General features: G+C 43.8%; 1 protein-coding gene across 1 annotated transcript in view; it reads left to right on the forward strand.

The window, feature by feature from the left end:
- Positions 1–9,658, forward strand: part of LOC107298293 (ubiquitin carboxyl-terminal hydrolase 32-like) — a gene marked incomplete at both ends in the record, with an annotated part of 21,308 nt that extends 11,650 nt beyond the window's left edge. The window contains 4 exons of the mRNA XM_015827666.1: positions 151–234; positions 2,471–2,532; positions 9,337–9,389; positions 9,480–9,658. Coding sequence (XP_015683152.1) covers positions 151–234; positions 2,471–2,532; positions 9,337–9,389; positions 9,480–9,658 — 378 coding nt within the window. The remainder of the gene's footprint in view (positions 1–150; positions 235–2,470; positions 2,533–9,336; positions 9,390–9,479) is intronic.
- Positions 9,659–14,225: the final 4,567 nt, after the last annotated feature.

A 14,225-nucleotide genomic window follows, 5' to 3' on the forward strand; every position in this document is an offset into this window, starting at 1 on the left:
GGTGTGTGTGTGTGAGAGAGAGAGAGAGAGAGGGAGGGAGGGAGGGAGGGAGGGAGGGAGGGAGGAAAGGATAGAGAGAAAGCATTGAGCCAAACATTTGGGGTAAAAAAAACAAACCATTGATTTTCCTTCCTTCCTCCTCCACTTCAGCTTGGTCATCTCACCCTTGAGGATTATCAGATCTGGAGTGTGAAGAGTGCTCTTGCCAACGAATTCCTGAATCTGCTTTTTCAGGTACTTTTCCTGCAAGCCCAAACCTCCCGTGGAAGGCAGGCCTTGGATTTGGCTGCCTGCTTTGCAGTCACGGAATGCCAAATGCTGCATCAGCTCTTATGTCAGTTGCATTCCTGGGGACGCCTGGTTTTTTGTTTTTGGGTTTTGGAGTTGTTTTTTTGGAAGTGTGAGCTTTGCAGAGGTGCTTCTTTTGCCTGACTAACATCAGCCGGCTTGGTAAAGTGGTTAAGATAATAACAATAGTAACAATAGTAACAATAGTAACAATAATAGTAATAGTAGTAATAGTAGTAGTAGTAGTAGTAGTAGTAGTAGTAGTAGTAGTAATAATAATAATAATAATAATAATAATAATAATAATAATAATAATAATAATAATAATAATAATAGAGTTGGAAGGGGCCTTGGAGGTCTTCTAGTCCAACCCCCTGCTCAGGCAGGAAACCCTATACCATTTCGGACAAATGGCTGTCCAGTCTCTTCTTAAAGACTTCCAGTGTTGGAGCATTCACCACTTCTGGAGGCAGGTTGTTCCACTGGTTAATTGTTCTCACTGTCAGGAAGTTTCTCCTTAGTTCTAGGTTGCTTAGTTCTAGGTGGTAGTCCAACCTTTGCTGCTTGGTGGCCCAGTGGGGCAGGGGGGAAGGACAACTGGGCCACACAAGCAGTGGGCTGGTGTGCACTGGTGCATAGGTTTGCCATTTTGAGGTAGGGAGGGAGGGGGAGATAGAGGGAGGGAGGGAGATAGATGGGGGAGAGAAAGGAGAAAGGGAGGGAGAGATGGGGTAGGTATGAGGAGGAGAGAGGGAGGGAGATAGAGGGAGAGAAGTAGGGAGGGAGAAGGAGAGAAGGGGAGAGGGTGGGAGGGAGAGGGGGTAGGTAAGTGGAGGAGAGGGAGGGGGATGGGAGAGAAGTAGGGAGGGAGAGAGAGAAAGAAGGAGAAAGGGGGTAGGTAAGTGGAGGAGAGAGGGAGGGAGATAGGTAGGGGGAGAAGAAGGGAGAAGAAGGGAGGGAGAGAAGGAGAAAGATGGAGAGAGGGGGTAGGTAAGGGGAGGAGGGAGGGAGGGAGGGAAGGAGGTGGATGGAAAAAGAGAAAGGAAGGGAGGGAGGGAAAGAGAGAGAGAGGAATAAAATAATGCAGATAACTCCTCAACTTACAACTATTTGTTTAGTTGTAAGAATGATCAAAAGAATTATAACAGTGCCCAGCACAGTTGGCTCACATTGTGGTGTTTTAGAAGACCTTAAAGCAAAATTCTGTTGTTTTGAGTGGGGAAAAAGATATTCTGCAAGACGAACAAGAAGGTGGAGGCGTTCAGCGGCATCATTCTTACCTGCTCTCTCAAACTGGGTTGGGCAGCCCTTTTGCCAAGCGTTACGTCCTGCTCGTAGAATGAGGCGACGCATGTATGTGCTGAGCTGCAGCTTCAGATGCCGGAATTCTTACACACCACAGCTAGCGTATGCATTCAGTGTACTAAATGAAGTTGGCAGGGGATAAATCCAGTATGACAGAGAAGGCTGCAATAGAGAGACATTTAGCATACAGATAAGGATGGGGAACGAAAGCAGCCCTGAAATGATGATTTGATTCTGGAAGCAGAAACTTGGTTTGGCACAATGTCTGAATTGAGTTATCTGCGATAGCTTCATTCTGGCCAGATGTTTCCAGCTGCCTGTGGCCTCAGTTGTTTACTTTGAATAGGAAAATTATCTTTTGCAGGTAGTTCTCGACTTACAATTTAGTGACCATTTGAAATTACAACAACACTGAAAAAAGTGACTTACGACTGATTTTCACACTTAGGACCGTTGTAGCATCCCTAGGGTCACCTGATCAAAATTCAGAAACTTGGCAACTGGCTTATATTTATGACGGCTGCAGTGTTCCCGGGGTCATGTGATCATCTTTTGCAACCTTTTGACAAGCAAAGTCCATTGGGGAAGCCAGATTCACTTAACAACCGTGTTACTCACTTAGCAACCGCAGGGATTCATTTAACACCTGTGGCAGGAAAGGTGGTAAAATGGGGCAAAACTCACTCAACAACTCTCTCGCTTAGCAACAGAAATGTTGGGCTCAACTGTGGTCGCAAGTCGAGGACTTCCAATACAAAATAGATGTTCAAACGTTATCTGACCGAGAAGAATAACTTATTAACTTTGTGTGATTTTGTCTGGCACAAGTAAATTCTCTCACCTTCTCTTTTTCACTCCCATCTCTTTTTTTTTCTAGGTGTGCCATATAGTCTTAGGTTTAAGACCTGCCACTCCAGGAGATGAAGGACAAATCATTAGGTACGTTTGATTTTCTGACATCACCTTTCAAATGAATTCCAGAGACCCTTTCCTAGCTTAAAATAAGGTGTGCGCTTTGGAGCAGGGACCTAAGCCAGGTAACTTCTTCGGTTTCCACCAATCAAGGGCTAGAAAGAAATAAGATGTATCAAAACTTAATGTGCTATCTCCAGATTGGGACCAAGATGTCAGAGCTTATTGCGCTGAGGTAACCCAGGAGTAAATACAGTAAACAGTGGTTTGTATCAAATGGTGGTTTATATTACACACTATCTACAAATATACACTAGAAACGAGATACATACACGTGGTGAAACAGCGAACTCCAATAAACAGCAATTACAGGAAACGGACGAGAGAGAAAGACTTCCCTTTTATACTCAAGCTCTTAAAGGGATACACACACCTGCTGAGTCATTCCTAACATTGCATCATTCATCTCACATTATACAAGCTGGTTAGCTTCTAAATCATTACCTTAACACAAGAGAAAGGTTCAACTAGATCAGGGGTTCCCAACCGGAGGTACGAGACAATGTTCCAGGGCGTGCGAAAACTTGGGTTTTCAAAATTATAGTGTATATGCACAATTCATTGCCGTTATTTCGAACTTTTGTAAGGGGTGTGAGAATATATCAGAAGCATTCTAGGGGTGCGGGGTATAGAAAAGGTTGGGAGCCGCTGAACTAGATGCTATATTTTTAAAAAGGGTGTCCTGTTCTTACTTGCATGCAGCAAGCCAGGAATCCTGTTTTCTTAAAATACAGGAGCTGGGTCCGTGAATTCTATGCCATGGTTTGCTTTAACCCTGTTTTGTTGGCAAAATCGTAGAAGGTGGCTTCTAAGCCATAAAACGTGGTTTACAGATTACAGGAAGTCATCAACTTACAACCATTCATTTACGGACTGATTGAGGTTATAGCAGCACTGAACAAGTAACTTACAGCCAGCTGTCATGGTTCCGACAAATGAAACTCTTCAAAGAACTTTGAGGCATTGTTTCGGCACTAACACAGTCGAAGCCAAAAACTAGATTCCCCTCCCCTGAGCACATAGTATCAAAGCACAATTCCCTCTTCCAATTAACTGTCATAAATCACATTCTCCAATTAGTTTGAAATGCAGGCTTTCCCTCCAGTTCTCCAGCCTGGCCAATTCTTATCATCTCTTATTTCATTAACCTTGGTTCTCACACTAAGTCCAGTATTATTATGTCTATCTAAACCAGTGGTTCTCAACCTGTGGGTCGGGACCCCATTTGGGGTCGATCGACCATTTCACGGGGGTCGCCAAGCAAGGCTGTCCGCCATTTTTTTCCCCTTTTCCGGCGGGTGCCTTACCTCCCTTGGGCTGGGCCAGCTGGTGGTTGGCCTGCTCCGTCTCTGCCGCTTGCCAGCTACGCCTCGGCCGGCGCAGGGGGCGGAACCACGCATGCGCGGCGCTCCCAGACAGGGAAAGTCCTCGACTTACGACCGGTTGGGTAGTCCTCGACTTACAGCCGGTTTAGTCCTCGACGTAAGACCGGTTTAGTCCTCGACTTACGACCGGTTGGGGTCGCGGCATTAAAAAGGTTGAGAACCACTGATCTAAACTCTCATGCACATTCCTCCCCTCCCCCCCAGCATCATCTAACTCTAAAAGTAAAACATAAAAAGAAAATGGTTGCATCTCTAACTGTTGTCAAAGCAAAAACATCCGATGTTAGCAGCGTTGACACCAGTTTTCACACTTACGTTGCAGCCTCCCCAAGGTCACATAATCCAAATTCGGATACTTGGCAACTGGCGTGTATTTATGATAACCGCACTCTCCCAGAGTCATGTGATCACCATTTGTCACCTTCCCAGCTGGCTTCCAACAAGTCAGTGGGGGAAGTGTTAAGTGAATTCACTTAACAAGTGCAGCGGTTCACTTAACCACTGTGGCAAAAAGGTTGTAAAATGAGACAAGCCATTTAGCAGTTTTCTTGCTTAGCATCAGACATTCTGGGCTCCATTGTGAGTGTAAGTCGAGGACTGCCTGTATCGTTCCTATATGACCTAACCAAACTGCAGAAAACTGAGTTTGTTACACAGGCAAACAGGTGTTCCCTTATTTATCCTTACTTTGCCACCCATAAAATCTTTGTGGGCAGCTCCAGCAAAAGCCTTTACTGAGCAGGAGAAGCATGGGTTTTGCCATTTTGTGATGAGAAAAATATAAACTCTGTTTGAAGCTCTGAAAGCTGGCTTAGCACAAACAAGCAAATCCTCAATCCCAGCCAATAATAAAATCCTAGTCTCACCCACCTGTGTCACGCAGCCTTGCTTGCTTCACCCATTATATATGCCTGTTGCCAAGCGTCCAAATTGCAAGTCACTTTTTTCAGTGCTGGTATAGCTTCTAATGGTTGCTAAACATTTGGTTGCAAATTGAGGACTACCTGTATATATGAAACACTGAATGTCTTCTCTAAAAGCCAAGTGGAGATATCAGGAGATGTCATGGAACAAAATAGCTTTGAGATTCCTTGTCTGTCTGTCTGTCTGTCTGTCTGTCTGTCTGTCTGTCTGTCTCTCTCTCTCTCTCTCTCTCTCATACACACACACACACACACACAGAGAGAGAATGATAAATGGGGATTGGGAACAGTGAGGTCAGAATTGAAATGTAACACACAGAGGGCAGCTAGAATTAATTCTATTGTCAAGGTACACTTTCAATAATTAGTTGTTAAAGGATATAACAATGGCATTCTAGCACTACTGAGGTAATGAGTAAGATAGGTGATAAAAACCTTGGCCTCTATTCCAGCCACCANAGAGAGAATGATAAATGGGGATTGGGAACAGTGAGGTCAGAATTGAAATGTAACACACAGAGGGCAGCTAGAATTAATTCTATTGTCAAGGTACACTTTCAATAATTAGTTGTTAAAGGATATAACAATGGCATTCTAGCACTACTGAGGTAATGAGTAAGATAGGTGATAAAAACCTTGGCCTCTATTCCAGCCACCAACCTATTGTAATTAAAAGAGCACAATTGTCTAGAAAGTCAGCTAGATTACTAGTTCCTGAACCAGGAATGAGATTCTTATCTGGCTATATATGTTAATTATCTTGTCAATGCCGGATGCCTTTGTGATCTCCCCAGTGACTGACTGTCTTGCAAATGGCCACTGTGAACAACATAATTGGCATTGTCTGTACGCTATGCATTCCGTTTTCTTCTGCTTACATTCCCTCCTTTATCCCCAAATTATATTGATACAGTCCTGTGATTCTTGATAATAGTTTTGATGCAATGGAATTTAGCCCACCGAATTTTGTCCAATGTCTATGCGTACAGTGGTACCTCGGTACTCAGCTGCTGTGAAACTCATCAAATTTGTTACTCAACGCATTTTGACATGAAAATTTTGTCCCAGTACTCATCATTTGTTTGGTACTCAACATACAAACTAGGAATTCTGGGAGTTGAAATCCACAAGTCATAAAAGGGCCAAGTTTGAAGACCCCTGCCCTAGACTGTTTCTTAATCTTGGCAGCTTTAAGATGGGTGGATTTCAACTCCCAGAATTCCCCCCCCCCAGCCAGCTAGGAATGAATTCCCCCAGGCTGGCTCAATTCTGGGAGTTGAAGTCCACCCATCTTAATGTCGCCAAGGTCGAGAAACACCAGTGTAGATGTGACGCACAAGCGTTGCTAAGTATTGCACCATTGATCTCTTTCTTTGTTTTCTTGGCATAGAGGCTGGCTAGAACGTGAAAGTCGGCACGGCCTTCAACAAAGTCACAACTGGTTTCTCATCGCAATGCAGTGGTGGCAGCAGTGGAAAGAATACGTCAAATACGTAAGTCACGTGCTGGACTTGGAAGAGAGAATGGCTGAATCAAGAAATAATAATGTGCCAATAAATAAATAATGTGCCAATGTCCTTGCACGAGAATCAGATGGCAGTTGAAGTTCCCTCACCCTTTAGGACAGTGTTTCCCAACCTTGGAATCCTGAAGATGAGTGGACTTCAACTCCCAGAATCCCCCAGCTTCTCATCAAGAATCTTCTAGAAGTTTCTTGGATGAGAAGTGAAACATTTTCAAAGAAAAAAAAAATCAAGGAAGTCCAGTTGCCTTTTGGAAAAAGTACTTTTGGGACATCTGCTCTCTTCTCGTCCCCCTCGACCAATGAAAACTGAAGGTCTTTGGCAAGCTTATATTTGTAAACCATGATGGAATTTGCATGCAGTCATACTTCGGCACTCGACTGCTTCAAAAACGTGTCAAATTCAGTATGTCACATGTTCTGAAGCAGAAATTTTGCCCTGGCATTCTTCTTTCTTCTTTCTCTTGGTCGTTGACTTGCTGACGTCCGCTGCCTCATGACTCACTGTTTTCTTCCAGCCAAAATGGCGGGTCACGTGGTAAGTCACGTGGTTTCCTGGGTACTTGTCGGTTTTAGTATTCGTTGTGTCTTCCGGAACGAATTACCAACAGGTACTGAGGTGCCATTGTAACGGACAAGCACATACACAGACTTCCAGGCCAAGAAAATGACCATCGGAAGTACTTGGGCCTTTCTGTGCTACCATCTCGCCCCCCCCCCCCACAATTAAGTTCTGACTTTCTTCTCCAATTTAGGATGCTCCCCCTGTTCTGATAGAGCCTTTGTCTGTCTCAAATGGAGGTAAGACCTCTCTCCTGAGTCCTGGAACACCTACGTCAGAGCAGGGAGACGACCGAACGGCTGCTTCGAATAACATCAGTGCCACAGAAGAAAAGTTTTCAGATAATATTTCGAGCGCATCAGAAGCATCGGAGACAACTAACAGCAGTAAGCATTAACCCCCAAAGCAACAACAGCCTGACAAACTGTTTTATTTGCAATAGTGGTGAATATCTGTAGCTCAGGTATAGGGTGAGGGTGAAGGTTCGTTCTCCAAGCTTCTTGCGGGTTGGTTTCTGAACGTTTCGTTACCAGGCTAGGTAACATCTTCAGCGGAGCTTAGGGGGTGTCAGTGTGAGTGTTCTTCTGTTTATAAGGGCTTCAGGTGTGGTTGTGTTGAGTGAGGGTCTATGATGACATCCGCTAAACTACGCTGAAGATATTACCTAGCCTGGTAACGAAACGTTCAGAAACCAACCCACAAGCTCGGAGAACGAACCTCCACCCTCAGACCATTTTATTTGTAAAGAGCTTTGAAGGTAGACTAAATGTGTAAAAATGATCAAACCAGGTAAGAGGTTTTATCTAAATTTATGAAAGATCAGATGCCCTTTTTCAAACAGAAGCATTATGTGGCTGTGTGAAACCATAGGAAAAGGATACAGGCAGTCCTTGACTTACAACCACAATTGAGCCCAAAATTTTATTTTGCTAAGCGACGTATTTGTTAAGTGAATTTTATCCCATTTTACGACCTTGCTTGCCACAGTTGTTAAATGAATCGCTATAGTTGTTAAATGAGTGACATGTTTGTTAAGTGAATCTGGCTTCCCCAACTTGACTTTGCTTGTTAGAAGCCAATCATATGACCCTGGGACCCTGCAACCGTCATAAATATGAGTCAGTTGCTGAGCGTCTGAATTTTGATCAGGTGCTGCAACAGTTGTAAGTGTGAAGAATAGTCATAAGTCACTTTTTTCAGTGCCGTTGTAACTTTGAGCGGTCACTAAACGATCTGTTGTAAGTTGAGGACCACCTGTATGGCCTCCTGAGAAAATGAAGGAGGTGCCAAGATCCTGTTATAAGAGGCTCATAAAAAGCGGCTTTCCAGATGTTATTGAACTAAGTGTTTTCCTAAAAATAAGACCGGGTCTTATATTAATTTTTGCGCCAAAAGATGCATTAGGGCTTATTTTCCGGTTAGGTCTTATTTTCGGGGAAATACGGTACTAAATGCGTCTGTCTGGCTGACGATCTTAACCGGAGTTTATTTTTTTTGGGTGGGGCTTATATTTCAAGCGTTCTGAAAAATCATGCTACGGCTTATTTTCCGGTTGGATCTTATTTTGGGGAAAACACCGTAATGTTGTTGTTAGTTGTGAAGTCGTGTCTGACCCATTGCGACCCCATGGACAAGGTTCCTCCAGGCCTTCCTGTCCTCTACCATCTTCTGGAGTCCATTTAAGCTCACTCCTACTGCTTCAGTGACTCCATCCAGCCACCTCATTCTCTGTCGTCCCCTTCTTCTATTGCCCTCCATCTTTCCCAGCATTAGGCTCTTCTCCAGGGAGTCCTTCCTTCTCATTAGGTGGCCAAAGTACTTGAGTTTCAACTTCAGGATCTGGCCTTCTAAAGAGCAGTCAGGGTTGATCTCCTCTAGGACTGACCGGTTTGATCGCCTTGCAGTCCAGGGGACTCGCAGGAGTCTTCTCCAGCACCATAGTTCAAAGGCAGTAATAACACATAGCATTTTCAAGTCAGCATACAGATGGTGAGATTTGAGGGGAGTTATAATCCAGTCATACTTTCAGAGCCACTGGTTTGCTCCTTTCTGATATTCCCCTGTAACTTTGCACACTTCCCGGCACGGTTCCGACTGACGAACCCAACCAAGCGAACACCTTCGAGACATTCTGATCTCTTAAGGTAAAACTTTATTGAGTACATCATTTCGGCACTTACAAAAGCAAAACCAGCTCTGGCAAAATCCCACCCAAGCCCTACATAGTGAAAGCATAGAATTCTCTCTCCTCTCTCTCTGGATCAGGTCACGATGCCCAGTTAGATGCAGCAATATTGTTATGAGAAATTATCTCTGGGTCTGGCCAGACATCTGGTAATTGTCCTTGGTTCCCATGGTCCGCTTCCTTAATCTTTGAAGTCTGCATTCCAATCCGATTCCCTCCGCCCCCGAGTTCGTTGGCAAGCTGAGAAGCAATAACCGTTGCAGCAAGAAAAAAAAAACCTTGCTTCAAAACTTGACACTTCATGCTTACTTTTGTTTCATCCTCATTTACCTTCCAGATATCCTTTCGGCCACCACTCCCAATGCCGAGACATGTTTCGCTCGACAACTTAATTCTTCAGACAACAACAATCAGTGCCTCCTTGCATCTAATGGGAATATCTTACTGCAGTTGCTGAATCCACAGCGGCCTGGAGCAATTGATAATCAGCCACTTGTAACGCAAGAGCCCGTGAAGGTAAGCCTCTTATAAGTAAAAACAGTACAGGGAGTCCTCAAATTATGACCACAATTGAACCCAAATTTTTCTGTTGTTAAGTGAGACGTTCATTAAGTGAGTTTTGCCCCATTTTACGAGTTTTCTTGCCACAGTTATTACGTGAATCCCTGCAGTTGATAAGTTAGTAACACGGTTGTTAAGTGAATATGGCTTCCCAAATTGATTTTGGTTGTCAGAAGGTCCGAAAAGGTGATCTCATGACTCCGGGACACGGCAACCGTCATAAATATGAGTCAGTTGCCTAGTGTCTGAATTTTGATCACATGATCATGGGGATGCTGCAACATAACTGTGAAAAATGGTCATAAATCACATTTTTCAGCACCCTTGTAATTTTGAATGGTCATTACATGAAATGTTGTAAGTCGAGGACTACCTGCACAGATAGTCCTCGACTTGCAACCATTTGTTTAGTGACTGTTCAAAGTTACAACAGCATTGAAAAACCTGATTTATGACCATTTTTCACATTTGTAGCATCCCCATGGTAACGTGATCAAAATTTAGACACAATCCTGCCCTGCCCTGTCTTGTCCTGCCTTGCCCTGCCCTGCCCTCTCTGGCAGGTTAGTGGCTGCTGCTGGGTGGAGGAAGGAGCAAGGGATTGCTAGACTGGCTGGGAAACTGTCACCGAATATTGAAAATAAAGATCACATGACAGCAACAACAGCCCAGCCATACAGCAACAGCCAGTAGTACTGAAGCCATCACAACTTCCCCAAATTTCACTGTCTCGGGAATCATAGGTCCCAGATTTTGGACACCTTCTGTAAGTTAGCTCATGTAAGATATCTTCATTCAAAAGATTGCCCAGGTAAAGGTCACGACAACAAGAGTTTTAGCAATATATTGAATCAGAAATAATGAGATTAAAATATCTGACTGAAAAATAATGTCTTAAACTGCCAGTATGGAGATGGTAATTTGATACTGGAGAACAGCATTCCAAAGCCCTCCTTCTCACTCCATTCTGCTATTCCATAAGGAAGATACTTGGAAAAACTGACCCTGTGGAGGATCTTAAACAGTGATGGGTATTCTGTGTTATAACAGTTTCCAGCAACCCTGACTGTTGGCTTTATAAGCAGGCTGCACTTTTTCAGCTCCTGTTTCAAGGCAAGGGGTGGACTGGAATAAGAAAAGTACTCTTTTTTTCAAGTATTCTGAGCTTTAAAAATATACAACACCTCCATGAAAAGGGCTTGGAACTGAATCAGTAGTCAGTGTGAAAGGAGCGATGAGAACTAACTATGAGGTACCATTTAAATTGGGGCAGCTGAGTTCTGCCCTAATCAGGTTGTGCTTAAGATGTTTGCAAAACTTATTTTTGGCTTATTTAATTAATTTAAACTCTGCTCTTTAGCCAAAGGCTAAGCAAGTGAAATAGGTTTGCAATCAGGAGTCGTAATAATTGATAAAAAGAGATGGGAGGAAGAAGGGAAAAAAGAGTCATCAGGGTGACCATTTCCAAATGCTCAGACTCTTGCTAATGCTTTCATCTCCAGGGTTAGAAAAAAGGGGTTCATTGCCAGAAGAAACCACAGAATGACTATGATGAGCAAGCATGCAAATAATCCAAACCCTTTCAATGACCAGGTCTTTTTTTGTGAAATGGGATGGTCTCTCTAATGTTGCTCGGCCTATTATATTAATCTGCATTAATTCTTTATTTGGTTCAGGATTTGTAATCTTTCAAGAAATTTGATAAAAAAGAAACTCAGAATCTGATTTTTTTTCTTTTTCTTTTTCTTTTTTGGAAGGCTCCATCATTGACTCTGGAAGGTGGGCGATTAAAACCATCACCCCAATTAATCCAAGGGAAAAATTATGAAATTGTCCCAGAACCGGTGTGGAGAGCCCTCTATCATTGGTACGGAGCGAACCTGTCTTTGCCACGACCGGTATGTACTGAAAACGGGCAGCGGTCCTCTAAGGAGGTTGTTAGTCTCAATCGGATTCTTCAGAACATGTGAACTGAATTCTTTAATATTCCTAATTGTCACCAAAGCCCTTGCTGATTGCTTAATGTAAATCGGTTGACTAAAGATGTAGATACAGTGGTTGTTGTTGTTAGTTGCGAAGTCGTGTCTGACCCATCACGACCCCATGGACAACGTTCCTCCAGGCCTTCCTGTCCTCTGCCATCTTCTGGAGTCCATTTAAGCTCACGCCTACTGCTTCAGTGAATCCATCCAGCCACCTCATTCTCTGTCGTCCCCTTCTTCTATTGCCCTCGATCTTTCCCAGCATTAGGCTCTTCTCCAGGGAGTCCTTCCTTCTCATTAGGTGGCCAAAGTACTTGAGTTTCAACTTCAGGATCTGGCCTTCTAAAGAGCAGTCAGGGTTGATCTCTTCTAGGACTGACCGGTTTGATCGCCTTGGACTCGCAGGAGTCTTCTCCATCACCATAGTTCAAAGGCCTCAATTCTTTGGTGCTCAGCCTTTCTTATGGTCCAACGTTCACAGCCATACATTGCAACTGGGAAAACCACGGCCTTGACTATACGTACTTTTGTTGGCAGGGTGACGTCTCTGCTTTTTAGTAGGCTGTCTAGATTTGCCATAGCTTTCCTCCCCAGGAGCAAGCATCTTCTAATTTCTTGGCTGCAGTCCCCATCTGCGGCGATCTTGGAGCCCAGGAAGATGAAATATGTCACTGCCTCCATTTCTTCCCCATCTATTTGCCAGGAATTGAGAAGGCCGGATGCCATGATCTTGGTTTTCTTAATATTTCGGTACAAAAAAATACTGAATACTAAACCAATTTTTCCCAAAAGGAATAATGTAATGAGTCACAAGGCAGCCAACACCCACAAGTTCTAGTTTGTGCATTGAGTATCAAACAAACGATGAGTACCGGGACGAAATGTTCACGTTAAAATGCCTTGAATCCCAGATTTGATGAGTTTCAAAGCAGTTGAGTACCAACGTACCGCTTGGTTTGCCAAAATTTCACCTCTAATGGTTAAAAAGAAAACCCGTTCTGTGCTAATAATCAGTAATTTGCTACAAGTACTCCTCAATTTACGACTGGTCGCTCAGTGACTGTTCAAATCTACAAAAGGTACTTACGACCCAGTTCCAATGTTTTGATGGCCGCCTCTCCCCCCAAGGTCCCATGACCACGTTTCGGTCACTCAAAACCAGCCTACATTGATTGTTGTTGTTTGCAGTATCTTGCAGTTAACGTAACTACAGTTTGCGATATTTTTCCTCAAAACCATTGTTTACTTCACCCCATAGAGAACAATGGGCTTGCTTAATGATTATTGCAAAAAAAAAAAAAAAAAGGTCAGATGGGGCATGATGACCCGCTTTATGACCATCAGGACTTACGTCCGTATTTGATAGGTTCCATTATATTCATAAGTGAAGGGCTACCTGTAATTAGATGTTTAGAGTTTTTAAAAAGTCAGAATAATTTGCCTGATCTCAGTTTAGTGGGAGGGAAAAAAAACAAACCCCTATTTGAGACGTGTAATCTTCAGGGCAACCGGCTCTAATTGTGGTATGTGGGACTCTGTAGCCAATATAAATCTATTTTGCTAGATGGAAGTGATACAGCAGCACACCTGGGATGCATCAGGTAGAGAAAAAAAAGCTGATCTGGGATTTTTGATATCTCCCAGCATATGTTTCCCATTAAAATATCCCCTTCAACTCATTCTGCTTTTATTCATGACCCCCAGAGTGTTGATTTTTTTTAAAAAAAAATACACCCACGTACAAAATTGGATATCTTTTTGGCTTGGGAAGTTAGCTCTGTGCCAAAATGAATATCATAGTGCTAAATGTGCATTTTTAAGAGGTTAAGGTTGTGAGGGAATTGGGTTTTTTTTTCTCCACAAGTACAGTGGCATCTTAAAGCAGAGTTGGGGAAATAATGGGATAATGCTAATAAAAAAATAAGAATTTCTATCTGCCGGCACAAGGTTAATGGATTAGAGCTGGCTGTTTGATCGTTGTCTGTTGGCAACTAAGCACATGGGCACAGGATGGAAGGAAAAAGTAATAAACAGCATGACCTGTGTGGCATTTAATGCAATGTCCATGAGACAGTGAATCTTGCCAGTTTTAATGAGCCATAGCTAATTCTGCAGCATGAGTTTGACCCCGCCATCTCTCTGAAATTCGGATCGTTCACAAAAGAGAATTGGTGAAACCATCACCAATGTACAGATTTGTGCATTGGAGAAACAAAACCACCACTTCACAAAGGCGTGGCACAGCATAAGACAGTGGTGGCGAACCTATGGCACGCGTGCCAGAGGCGGCACTCAGAGCCCTCTCTGTGGACACGCGTGCCATGCCCCGGAGATGGCAACCGTCCCTCTTCAACCAGCCGTCCGCTAACTCGCCGAGGTCCCACATGGCCGGATGCATCCCAGCACCCATGCGCTCGCTGGCCTTTGTGTGCAGGGGCCGATGGTGTCAGGCAGCAGCCGCACCGGCCCCCGCCTCACCTTGCCCTGTGACAAGGGCACCCCCTGCCCTGCCTCGCCTCACCTCACCCCGCAGGACGAGC

This window comes from Protobothrops mucrosquamatus, unplaced genomic scaffold (assembly GCF_001527695.2).
Source record: "Protobothrops mucrosquamatus isolate PMUCROS unplaced genomic scaffold, P.Mucros_1.0 scaffold3852, whole genome shotgun sequence".
Classification (NCBI taxonomy): Eukaryota; Metazoa; Chordata; class Lepidosauria; order Squamata; family Viperidae; genus Protobothrops; species Protobothrops mucrosquamatus.